At 38.2% G+C, this 12,466-nt stretch overlaps 1 protein-coding gene across 1 annotated transcript in view; it reads right to left on the reverse strand.

The window, feature by feature from the left end:
* The window catches only part of LOC146146732 (ephrin type-B receptor 1-B-like), a 50,006-nt gene extending 39,514 nt beyond the window's left edge, over nt 1-10,492 (reverse strand). Inside the window, exons 1-3 of the mRNA XM_083387562.1 lie at nt 10,248-10,492; nt 6,856-6,923; nt 931-1,046 (exon numbers count right to left, since the gene is read on the reverse strand). Of these exons, the coding sequence (XP_083243688.1) occupies nt 931-1,046; nt 6,856-6,923; nt 10,248-10,323 (260 nt within the window). The 5' untranslated portion in view covers nt 10,324-10,492. The remainder of the gene's footprint in view (nt 1-930; nt 1,047-6,855; nt 6,924-10,247) is intronic.
* Between the last annotated feature and the right edge of the window lie 1,974 nt (nt 10,493-12,466).

Here is a 12,466-nt window from a genome sequence, read left to right on the forward strand (position 1 = left end):
TCGACCCTTCAGTTTTCGTGCCTATTATGACTGGAGGTTGTAGTTGGGCGTAAGAACATATCAAAGCCCATACAGAAGTATAGGTAGCGTTTTGTGAAGGTTTCGAAAAAATCTTGAGATAATGGATGGAGGTTGTAGTTAGACGTTGAATAAAAAAAATGTATTTGAAAACGTTTTCAAAATTGTTTCCATTCTGCACAGGCTTTGATATTTATTTTACCTCTAACTACAACCTCCAACTATTATCTTAAGATTGATAAAAACAATTTTTAGGACAAAAAACACACCTACTTTCAAAACAGGGAACCAAGGCTTAAAAATATATTTTTTCACGGAGGCTATGTCTTTTTTCTTGTCGTTTCACAACCATGTAAAAAAATTAAAAAAAGTAGGTTAAAAAAATCTGACCATGTAAATTGAAAAAAAAACGCTGAAAATCAGGCAAAAACACGGCTGAAAACGGATCATGTTACTTCTTAAATCGGGCTTATCGAGAGTACCTTGGTGCCGTTACGCCCAGTCACTTAAGTCGCGCGTGACTCACAAGGTTTCTGACGCCTCGTTAGCTGTCCTACTCATGCGCGGCCGAAAAACAACTGTAATTTGCCCAAAATTTCCGCCCGAACTCATAACGTAGAAAGCCACGGTTATGCCACAAACTAGGAGCGGTAAAGCCAAGACACAAACAAGTTACGGCGACCAAGCGTCAAAAAACACATGCCCACGCCTGTTTTTACATTGTGTGGGAGGTTAAGGTTAAATTCACCTAAAAATTTAAGAAACTGACGATTTTTAGACTATTCTGAGACTTAGAATCACTAATTTATTTGCCAAGAATTGAATAACAAAATCGCACAGGGCGGTAACTTGAACCGCCAGAGGCTTAAAAATTCACAAAACCCTAAATAAGGTATAAAGTAGCAAACTTACTTTGCGTCAATGAAGGGTGATCTCGCCCAGTTATCCTGGTTTGGCATATCCGTGTTGCAAACCTGATAAGATCGGATTGTGCTTCCATCCAGATACAGACTGCTCAATTCTTCCCACTGAAAAAACATCGAAAAACAATTGTTATTTTCCACTTCTCAACCTGAATATAATTGTTAGTTTTTTCAACTAAATTTCCTAGTTTTTTCAACTAAATTTCAGAATACCGTTTTTTATAATTTTTTTAGTATAATTAAAGTTTTGTTTTAAATACCAATCGATAAAGTATCACTTTGTTTAAATCTTGCTCTAATAATAAAAATCGTTGTTTTTTTAGCAGTTTATTATTAAATTTATACAAAAAAGCGATTTTGTAAAAAATATGATGAAGTTATATTCTCTGATGTTTGTATATCCTCACACTGCTCAACCTAGATAACTTCGACTATATAAATGTTTATGGTAAGAATTCTATGGGCGCAGGTCGGATGCCCAATCAGCGCTCACTCACGCTTTCGCATAAAAACGCCAAGTTTTCTTATTTAAAGTGCGCAGAAAACCCGGCGGTCCTTTTGAACCGACTGCCGTTGCGACCGCAGGAATCTTAACCTCCCGAATGCTGACGCAATACAAACGTGACACGATAATCCTCGATCGTATCTCGAAGCAGAAGGTGAAGATTTGATCGCGAATCCGTGCCTAATTAACCCGCGCGACTTGCTTTTAACGATGCAAAAAGATGTCGCCCTGATCGTTTCGGAGCGAATTTCGCCGAGTCTCTTTCGCGAAAGATCTAGCGTCGTTAATCAACTTGCCTTTTCTGTTCGGTTTGTTTACGTGTGGGGCGCCTATATACAGTTGGGTAGAGCGAAACGCGACTGAACCATGAGAAGCAAAAATTAAGAAATCAAAAGCCAACAGCGGCAATACCGACTTTGAAAGTTTAAATAATCAAGAAGTGATCTTCTTTCGGGGCATTTAAAAAAAAAATGATTTTTTTTTTCAGTTTAAATGATCTAAATGAATTTATCATCTTACGCGTTTTAAAAAATTAAAAAAAAAGACAAATTCGCCTTGTTTATATTTTTTCAAGAAAAAAACGACTTTTCAAGTTGAAAAAAGCTAATTAGGTAATGTTTAGGCATATTTTTTAATTAGTATTGAATTTTGAGTTCAAAGTAACCTAATCTATGTACCTTTTTCGGGCGTGTTTGACATGACGAGTCACATTTTGTGACAAATCGGTGATGAGACGCAACAGAAGCCGGAAAATACACGCCCTTAACAGCTCAACGTTATGAGTAATGTCAACATTACGAAACGAAATAAGTGAGAAGAAACGGATTTTTATCACTTTCGCCGATCGACCAATTATTGCCCGATCACCGTTAGCCAGTAGGCAAATACACCACGGTACCTCTTCCCACAAAATGAGCCACGGTGTGCTAAACCAAAGCTATCTGTGCCGTGGAAGACTGTGTAAAGCCCCAACTACATGGAAAGGCATGTGACCAAAATAGCAGCAAGCGTCCTTCGGAAGGATTAGGCTTGACCTAAACATGCGAGTTACATGGATACGGAGCGGCTTAACTTACCCCGGGCATTACATTGGCTGGATAGCGAGGCTACTTCGGAAACTCCACGGTTTAAAACGAAAAACTAGTTTCTAGCAATTTTTTTATTGAAATGGCGTTTGTAAGTTTATCTAGTAATGACTAAAACACGTTCGTATTTTTAAAAAGTCCCAAGGGTACGTTTCGCAAAATTAATTTCACGCAATAGAATGAATATCACAGCCCATACAAAACTAGGTAGAACATTTTAAACGTTTTGAATTCAAACCGTTTACAATATTCTACCTACTTCTGTATGCGCTTTCATATTCATTTTACGTCTAGCTAAAACCTCCAGCCATTGTGGTCCAAAATTTCAAGCAGTTTTTTTTTTTTTTTTTAAGTCCTGTACTCAAAATGGAGAAAAAATGGGTTGAAAAGGGTGCCTGGCCCGTTTAAAAGCGGCCCAGGTAGGGTGGCCAGTCTCTAGTATCGCGCGTCATACAAACAGCTTCGAGGTAAGGCGAGCCGTCGGCTGGAAACTAGACGGCAACCAAACAAACAAAGATGAAACGGAATGCGAGGAATCCAGCAGCGCCGGTCGGACAACATTGAGCTTATAAATAACACACAGCAACCTTATGAGTACAGAGGTACCAGTCGCTGCCTTTGAATGTAGCTTTTTGGTGGCAAAATCTTGCCGGATCTTTTGCATTTGTTTGTAGACATGCCGCGTGTGGCACTTTACCGTTACGCAGAGTATACTGCTCTAAGCGTTTTAGCGTTAACGCGGCGGTTTAATTAAGGTTCGCTCGAAAAGATTACGTCGTTTTAAAAGGTGGTTACGTAATAAAAACGTCAAAATTGAAACAAATAATTAATCAGAGTCATTAATTTTTACCACAAACCAAGACTTTAAAACAACTTAGGCGACCAAAGTAGGTATAAAGTCATTTCAAGGCTATGATAATTAAAAAGAGGGAAGAATGTATATCCAAACTTCTATTAAATTTATCAGCATGTTTATAAAAGTTTTTATATATATTATATATATTACCATGTTTTACGGTATATATTACCATGGTTATAATATAGGCCTTAAAACGGCAATAAAACACATTTTTTTACAAGCATAACTTGATGTTAATATTGTTTGTTAGTATACCACCGTTGGCTAATTTTTTTAATATCGTACCGGAACCGATACCCGAATCGCCGAATCCGATATCGTAAAACAGTTGCACTTGTTGGACACTTCTGGGCTTTTTATGCCACTCCGACAGCAAATTAATCAAGCATTTTTACCATGACCATTTGCTAGCTGCTAACGTACGTTTGTCGAAATATTTTCGTCAAATGATTCAAAGCATTACGGTGGTAATGTTATTGAGGCAGAAAACGCCACAAAACAAAGTTTCGCATGGGCGCGTGCTAAAATTGCAGGCTTGGTAAAAAGGCGGTAAAAACAGTTTTTGTGCGGCTAGTGGGAAATGAACGATATCGCGTGCGAATTGGCTTCAGAAAAACAAGGCCCAGCCTACCAAAAAACACACAGAAATCCGGGACAAGTTTTGTCAATCGGTTTTAGCGAGAAACCGCAAGAAAAGAACATATAACTGGTAACCGCGGTATAATACACCACATACGGTATACCACCAGAAAAAGCGTTCGTTTTCGTTCTTTTGAAAGGCGCCAGCCAACCTTAGGAGCATTGACGAAATTCTCCTGCGTTTGTGCGCCGCGCGACGCTGTTTGTTCGCCCCATTGTGTGGTCATAACGCCCCTTTTCAATTGCGCAATTCGTCGCTTTATGAAGACCGTCGTAGTGAATCATTTAATAGTTCCGTGTTTGCCAACCTTAGCTGCTACGCGATTCAAAACCCAAGGTAAATTTTTTTCTTAAAGACGCACGCGTCGGCTGTTTAATATTCTCGAGCCGTAAATCGCAAAAAGGTGTGGTTTTTGTAAAGGTTTAATACCCCGGTGAAATATTATGACTGAAATCACTGGATCAAACAGTTTTCGAAACGCTGGTTTCCAACGTCAAAGCACAAAAAAAACTTCTTAAACCGTTAACAAGGGTATATTTTGACGATGACACGATGTTCCGTATTTAAGCGTTAAATAACAAGTGTTTCAAATTTAAAAGATTAATTAAAAGCAGCTTGTAATTTTGATAATTCTGATGTTGTTCTTTTGGCAATGGACTGCATACTGTTAGAATTAAAAAAGTTGTAACTGATTAGGGGATTAATTAGGGGCTTGTTAAAGTTATGGTACCAAAAATGGTAAGAACCACTAACCTTTGACCAACCAGGTAGGAATAGTGTCTGTCATAAAAGTCCTAGCTTTTGTCGACGGACGAGAATTTAATGAAGTACGCTCGCCAGAGACCGCTTGAATGACGTAACCGCTTTAATGTCGATATCGACTTTAAAGGTCACCGGATAGATGCAACTTAGTTGGAGCTAGTGTGTAAAGGGCCGTAACTCAATTTCCCTTACCTATCTAGCCATGGCGATATTGGATTTGAAAGGGGATCTTGGGCAGACAACTTTAGAATGCTGTAGGAAATGCTGCCGTCAAATTTTCGAGTTTTTTAGTATATTTGGCCTAAAAGCATTGGCTCGATTTAACAGCAAATGAAAACAAAAAAAGTTTTTTTTCAATTATTTCGCGGTTTGAATTCATGTTTATGACCAAGTGAAGACCGATGAGTATCAAGAACTATGACCAAGTGCTAGTAAGCATTGAGGAATACCAGTATCTATGACCAAGTGCCAGTAAGATTGAGGAATACCAGTATCTATGACCAAGTGCCAGTAGGCATTGAGGAATATCGATATCATGACCAAGTGTTGTCGAGCGCTTCAACGTGTAAAAATGTTTTCTTCGACTTTGGCCAAGATATCAAACAAACCGCCGCGGGTTAAATTCATTCTTTCGCGTTTTTGAGAGCGATTTTCGGCTGAATTACTCCAAACAGCCTGGTAATCTCATGACTGGCTTTGACGTCGTTTACCACGCAAGTATAACTACGTACTCCCTCTTCAAACTGCGCAAATCCACCGTCCGATGTGCACCTGTTCGCGTCTTAAACGCATTCCAAGCTTTGGAAGTCGACACGAAGCCAAATTGAGCGCCTACCTAACCTACCTACATACGTCGATTCGGTAGCAATTTGTCGAAAGTTAATATCGCGAATGGCGCGTACGCCAAACAGACCCCCGGTCGTAAAAAGCTAGCGTTCCGTTTGATCTTGGCCCAAATCGATTAAGTGGTCGAAAAATCCTGGCGTATCGCGTCTCGGGCACACAGCACACCGTTCGGTTTGTTTGCCTCAAAAGGCCACCTTAGGGCTTTCGCTTCTTGCTGTAATTTAACACCGCGAGAAAAGTGGACGAGATTAAGGCGACGGGCCAGGGTTTAAATGGCCACCGATCCCCTCTCTTTTTAAGGCTTTAAAAACAGTGTTTCTCAACCTATGGGTCGCGACCCAAAATTGGATGGCCGTTTGGTTTGGTTGGGTCGCCGACTGCAGTAGTTTTGTATGGTTGGATTTATTTGAGATTGGTTCTGAGCAAGATTTCAACAAAATTTGAGAAAATTGCGGGAGCAATACGCAGGAATGGCTCATGTCAATTAAATTCCAAACAAGTGGGGAAAAACACTCTGAGCACAAAAGTAGGGAAAACAGGAAGCATAGTCATCTATATCGGTAAAGTATATTGATTATGCAGAGCACCGTGCCTTAATATAATTAAAAAAAAATTCTTTTTAAAATTATGAAAAAGGTAACAATCGTAAATTAATTAAAACGACGTAAAAGTAGGCAATACTCCTCAACTCATAAAACCGAAAAAAAAAGTTTCAAGTCGAACCAGACGAATGTCTCGAAAAATGCGGCACCTCTCTATTAGCGAGTCATGCCAAATTGCTTCGCGTGTTGTCGGTAGCAAGTATGCACTTAAAACCGCCGGAATTAATCCTCGGTTTATTGCACACCAGGAGCCGAAGCTACCCTTCTAATTACAAGAGGCTGTCTCCTGCTCGAGTTTGCGCAGAGTTCAGTAAAATAGCTGACGAGTTTATTCTAAAGACCACTGAGTCACATGCTTAAAGTATTCGAGCCCCCAAGTCAACCGGACTGATTTTGTTTAGATTTCGGCCATTTTTTGGCCCTTTACACCTACAGATCAGTTTGAATGACCCCTGTGTCTCCTATTAGCTACTTTTTATCTATTTCCAAAAAGGTCGTATATTGCAAAAGGCAGAATCAACTAAACAATTTTACGTTTTCGTTTTAAAATATTTTGAAATAAAGCAAACCTTCAATTAATATTTGTTATATTTCAATCATAAATAAATCACTTACGGCTCCGTATGCGGGGTGCAGGGCCCATTCTAAGTCACTAGTGGCTGCCTTGGTGTTGTAGAGAACATCTGGAAAAACACAAAGTTAAAAATTCACTCCCTGTTATACTGTGCAAGTGTCGACACACTGACTGTGTGTTCTAAGCTCAATTAGGCATGAACTTTGGACATGGATTAAAATCGACTGAGTTTAGGTTTAACGCCCAAAACGCAGGTGCGTTATGAAGATAATCCTGACTAGCACTAAACAACCTGGGCTCCTGAATTGGTTTCAAGCCTTCAACTTTTATAATTCCGTTAAAATTGCCATCTTGATTGACGTTTGGCTTAGTTTACAAAGACTGGTGTGGATTAAAATAAATTTCAAAGCCCATATGGAAGTGATTGATTATATCTTCGTCTCACTACAACCTCCGCCATTATCTTAGGATTTATTCGAAATGTTCAAAAAGTGTGGTTACCTACTTCTGTATAAGCTCTGATATTCATTCTAAGTTTAACCACAACCTCCAACCATTATTCTACAAAGTTCGGTATAGATTAGGTTAATAATTAAAATGATCCTAATTTTGCAATAATTGCTTTTGAAGCATTGGCTTTTATTAAATCCCGTAAAAGAACTCTTTGTAGGCTAATTGTTAACAGTTTTAAAGATTTAAAATCCTTACCATAGGCTAACCTATTTTATAAGGCATTCCTTTTAATTAATTTCATAAATTTTGCGTTGTTTCAAAAAGCACAGAAAAACATCGCGTTCTCGTGTGAAATCAAGTCCAAATCGAGTCGCAGAAGTGAGCGCAAGTTTTAATCCAATCAAGGCACTATAGGCGACGCTGAATGGCTGCCAGCCACGGCTAAGCGAGAAAGCTAGTTTGGTCGATTGTCGGCGACGCGCGCGTCCTTTGTCGCCATTCACGGCAAACAGCGAAAGGGTTTTAATGAAGGGAGCAAAGTGGGTTTGGGAAGGCTGGGATTTAAGGACCACAGAAGCGACGTGTGCTTTGATTTTGCTTCGCATAAAGCGGACGGTGGCAGGTTCACATTAGGTTAGCACAATGCGCGGCAATTAGAAGCGAAACTTTAAAGGGAAAGAACATGGGAGTCATTTTTTATTTCACTTTGTCGCGACAGGAGACTTTGGTTCATATTTTAACAAAAAGCGCCATTTTTTTCGTTTTTTTTTCGACATTTTTTAAATTGTTTAAGTGGGTTTCGTACACAAAGAATGAGACCAGTACATTACAATACAAATAAGGATTTTAAAAAGTATTTTAAAAATGCTTTTTGGTGAAAAGACAAGACACAAAGCGGTTTGTTTTAAAATACAGAAAAAACGTATTTCACGCATTTCGCAATAAAACGTAAAAACGTACACACGTTTAAAGTACGAATATCAAACGAAAGTTGCCAGAAAAAAACTCAATCGCGCCAACCTCAAAAAAAACGCAAAACCGATCGTGCGCGACAAAACATCACGCTGACAAACCCGAGTACACAGGAATGTTCGCATCGAAAAAAAAACGCCTATAGTTGTCTCTTTGCGTAAGGAAAGGCGGAGATAAGAAATCAGAGCGACGTAAAATTCCGCGCGTAAATAACCGAGGCGTCGGTATGAGTGACGAACGTGCGTCAGTGCCAAGAACGTTTAGCACTGATTTAACTTGGAAGGGAGAATTGATAAGTTACTTAGATGCGTCTACGGACAACGTTGAAATATGCGGTGTTTGACGCACTGGTAACTGTAGTTTTTAACTCGTTCGCTAATGTTTTAAAAACTGATGTTTTATGCCATAGGAAATTAAGCCATTTTGTCTCGAAAAGCCAAATTGATAAAGACTTGGCCATTTTTATTTCATTTTTTTAGCAACGATTTATATTTTTGTTGTTTTGAGATCAGGTGCTTATGCCATTTTTCCTTCATTTTCACAGTAATTCTCAATTTTCTTTACTAAATTTAAGTCAACTATAAATTGGATAATATTATAGAACCATTACTTTTCGCCATCAATTTGATATTTAGCATTACTAGTTCAAAAAACAAACATGGGAAAGTATTTAAATCAAATTAGGTGCACTTAGCGAATCGACCCTCTCTTATCTTGAGCCAATTGGCACATGTTAGACTTTAAACATCGGAGCCGGGGTTTGCTAGGCACGAGCGAGCCGTTCAGGACGATTTTAGCAAAGTTATCGACACTCCCCGCGTACCAGCCACTGCCTGGACCCGAAAACTGCAAGCACACATCGAAATTTCCCTAGATCCGCCGATTTTGCTACAAAGTATCGCTTCGCGGGGCACACGTGTTGTTAGAAGACCACAAATCGTTCGGCAATTTTCGACGAAATCATGAGGTTTAAACTTGAACGAAATAAAGTGCACTTTCACTGAAAATTCACAGCTGATTTATGCGTAAAAACCGCTGTGATTTTTGTCTGATTTTCTTTAAAAAAATTAGCCTATAGTTTCACGTTTATTTTGGAAATTGTGATTATACAGCAAGTTGATTTTCCCTATATTTTAGGTAGACAGTTCTAATTTTGTTTAAAAGATCATTAATAGCTAATCAATGAAAATTGTTTCAAAATTTATAACGTAAAAATACGCTAGTGTTTTTAATAAACAGGTGACATCATAAACTTTCTACAAACATCTTGACTTCTTTCAATTTTTTTACGCGCAAACTAAAGCGTACATACTCTATGACGTAGGCAAACTTCAGTTAAACGTAACGCGGTCACGAAAATCGCGTCGGGCGCCAAAATCGCCCTCAAACAATCGCCTTTGATTCGTCATAGAGGCTAGAACGCGGAAAGTCAAACAATTGCTGGAAAGGCACGCAAAACGCTGCGTTTGATAAGGCATCGAAGCGACAGCGCCTCTTGAAACAGACGCGACGGCGTAGGTTTGAAACGACGGCGGCTTAAGAACCCCTTTCGCTTGGGACTTACACGCCTTGAGCACACAAAAAAGACCGATTCAATAATAAGTCGGGTATGGAATGGTGTACGCTTTGCCTTAACTAAATATAAAGCTAAAAGAAAAGATTAAACTAGGTCTTTATTATTGTCGGCCATTTTTAACTCGGAAAAGTAAATATTGATCAAAAATCTCGCTTCATCCTTGCAATAATTTGTTCCAACGACTAAATAGAGTGACGATGTGCATTATGTAAAATATATATTTCTCTCTTCTTGTTTTTCAAGTGACTGACTTTAATGGTATTTCAGAATAGTCTTACGTATATTTGCTAAGTTAAACTTGTTTGACGTCAAAATCTTATTTTAAACCATAAAGTACTTCAACACAAAACAAATATTTAAAACAAAATTAGTTGACTTTTAACTTTGGTCAAAATCAAACCATTAAGAAACAAAAGTAGTTAAACAACTTACGTGTTTCGCTTGAGACTTCCGTTGATAATAGTAGCAATGCCGCTAATAAAAATAGCGATTTTTCTAGGTTTCCCATTGCCAGTAATGCGGCAAATCAGTCGTTGAAATGGACGCGAGGTCTTTCTTTCGACTTCCTTTTTAATAAAGCGATTTTCCGCAGGGTTTGTAATGCCTTTGTAATCCGCGAACGTACAGATATAAGTGTTATGTGCAGTGGTGCTGCTATTGTTTGCTGTCCTACTGTGTTGTCGCGTCTGTAACACAAAAACAAGGGGTGCCGTTTAATCCGTGAAGGCCGTAGTCTGCTATACGGCGTGTTATCCTGGGGATTTCGCCAGCTATATCTGCTGCTGTCGCATTGCGCAGAAATCTGATCACAGCCTTTAAAAGCTTTAAAACAAACAGTATTTTTTAGATTTAATTTGCACCTACAAGTTTTCAGTTTTTTTACGATTCACATAAAAATTTTAACCGATGTATTTTCAGCTGTTTTCCGATTACAAAAAGTGAACACTTACAAGTTTTTTTTTTTTCAAGTCTACACCTACATCATTTTAGTAAAATTTCCAAAATACTGCAAATGTACATTTTGACATTCAAATCTATTTTTAATGTTTTTTTCACGGTTGGATGTCAAAACGATCTTTAAAAACTGAACTTTACCGTAAACACTAAAGATCGAAAAATAACTCTTTTTCTCGTTTATTGACAGTAAAATATTACAGGTCGAAAAACAAACTTGTAAATTTTTCGATTTCTAAAGCCAACGTTCTGCTTTAAATCTGTAAGTGTAAAACCTCTTGGTGTCGGTTAACAGCAAACTGCGCCAGGCTGTTTGGACAACCTGTATTTGACTGCTTTAAGCAAACAAAAGCCATGGGCCTGTCTAGCTATGCCGAATAAGTAAGGTCTTCAAAGACAGTCGCGTCAAAATTAATCTGTTTTCCTAATGATTTGTATCTAAACAACTAATCCTATTACATTGAAACACAAACGATACTGTTTTGCCTTTTATAAACGACAAAATATTCCACTTTTGGCACAATTCAGCCAATGCCAAGTTCACAATACACTCGCATAAAAACAACTGTTTTTCTAAATGACTCGTATCAGAATAACTTCTATTTTAGTATTTTACTAAAAAACGAAAGCTACTGTTTTTGCAATTTAAAGACAAAAACAGATTCTACCTTCAACACTGTCCAGCTAAAACCGCCAACGACAAGTTTTAAACACAGTGGCATTAAAATTCAACTGTTTCTAAAAACTCGCATCAAAATATATTTTTAAAACTGCAATTAAAACAAAATTCAAACGATACTGTTGCTAGCATTTATACAAAAACAACCATTTTCCTTTGATTTCAACTGTCTAACAGTCCCAGATAGTCCAGTCTGTTATCTAAACATAGACAACAGCACCTTGACAGCAAATCCAACCAGACACTGTGGGCTGAAACATGGTTGGCGCAAATCCGGCAGCGACTGACAGATAAGTGCGCCCAAGGCTCGAAGCAAAAGCGTGTCGGCGTTTTTTCCTCGTTTCTCTCCCGCGAAATCCTTTCTCCTGCTTTTTTCGCCGGCAGCCGACTGCCGCGCCAAGTGGTTCTGTAATGGTTTCTACACGTCTGACAATTGCGACTTTACTGTCAATAAGTAAACTGTTCTTTTTGTCATAGAAGCAACAAAATGTAACTTAACTTGGGATGAATACCAATTTTACGTCTAACTACAACATCCTGCTAGTATCTTAAGATTTATTGGAAACATTTACGAAATGCTGCCTACTTCTGTATGGGCTTTGATATTCATTGACGTTCTACAGCTAACTACAACCTTCGGCCATTACTGTATCTTACAATTTATTCAATATCGAAAAGTTCAGTAAATTCTCGCTACTTATCTATGCACTTTCATATTTATTTACGTCGAAACTGCAACCTCGAGCTATTATGTTAAGGTTTATTCGAAAAATTCACAAAATGCTACCTATACTTCTATATGGACTTTCGTATTCATTTTATGTCTATTTCTAACTTCAGCCATTATGCTCCGATCTAACAAAACTGCAAGCGTAAAAATTCTCAGTAGCTTAGAAGCAATAATTTGACCAACACTTCTATTGGATTAATCCTGTACTTTCTCCAATTCCAAATTACATTAGTCACAAATGCGAAAGCAAAAATGGTTATGGCCAATTTATCAGTCTATTCTTGTTAA

The sequence above is a fragment of the Ascidiella aspersa genome, chromosome 4, assembly GCF_963924565.1.
Source record: "Ascidiella aspersa chromosome 4, kaAscAspe10.2, whole genome shotgun sequence".
Taxonomy (NCBI): Eukaryota; Metazoa; Chordata; class Ascidiacea; order Phlebobranchia; family Ascidiidae; genus Ascidiella; species Ascidiella aspersa.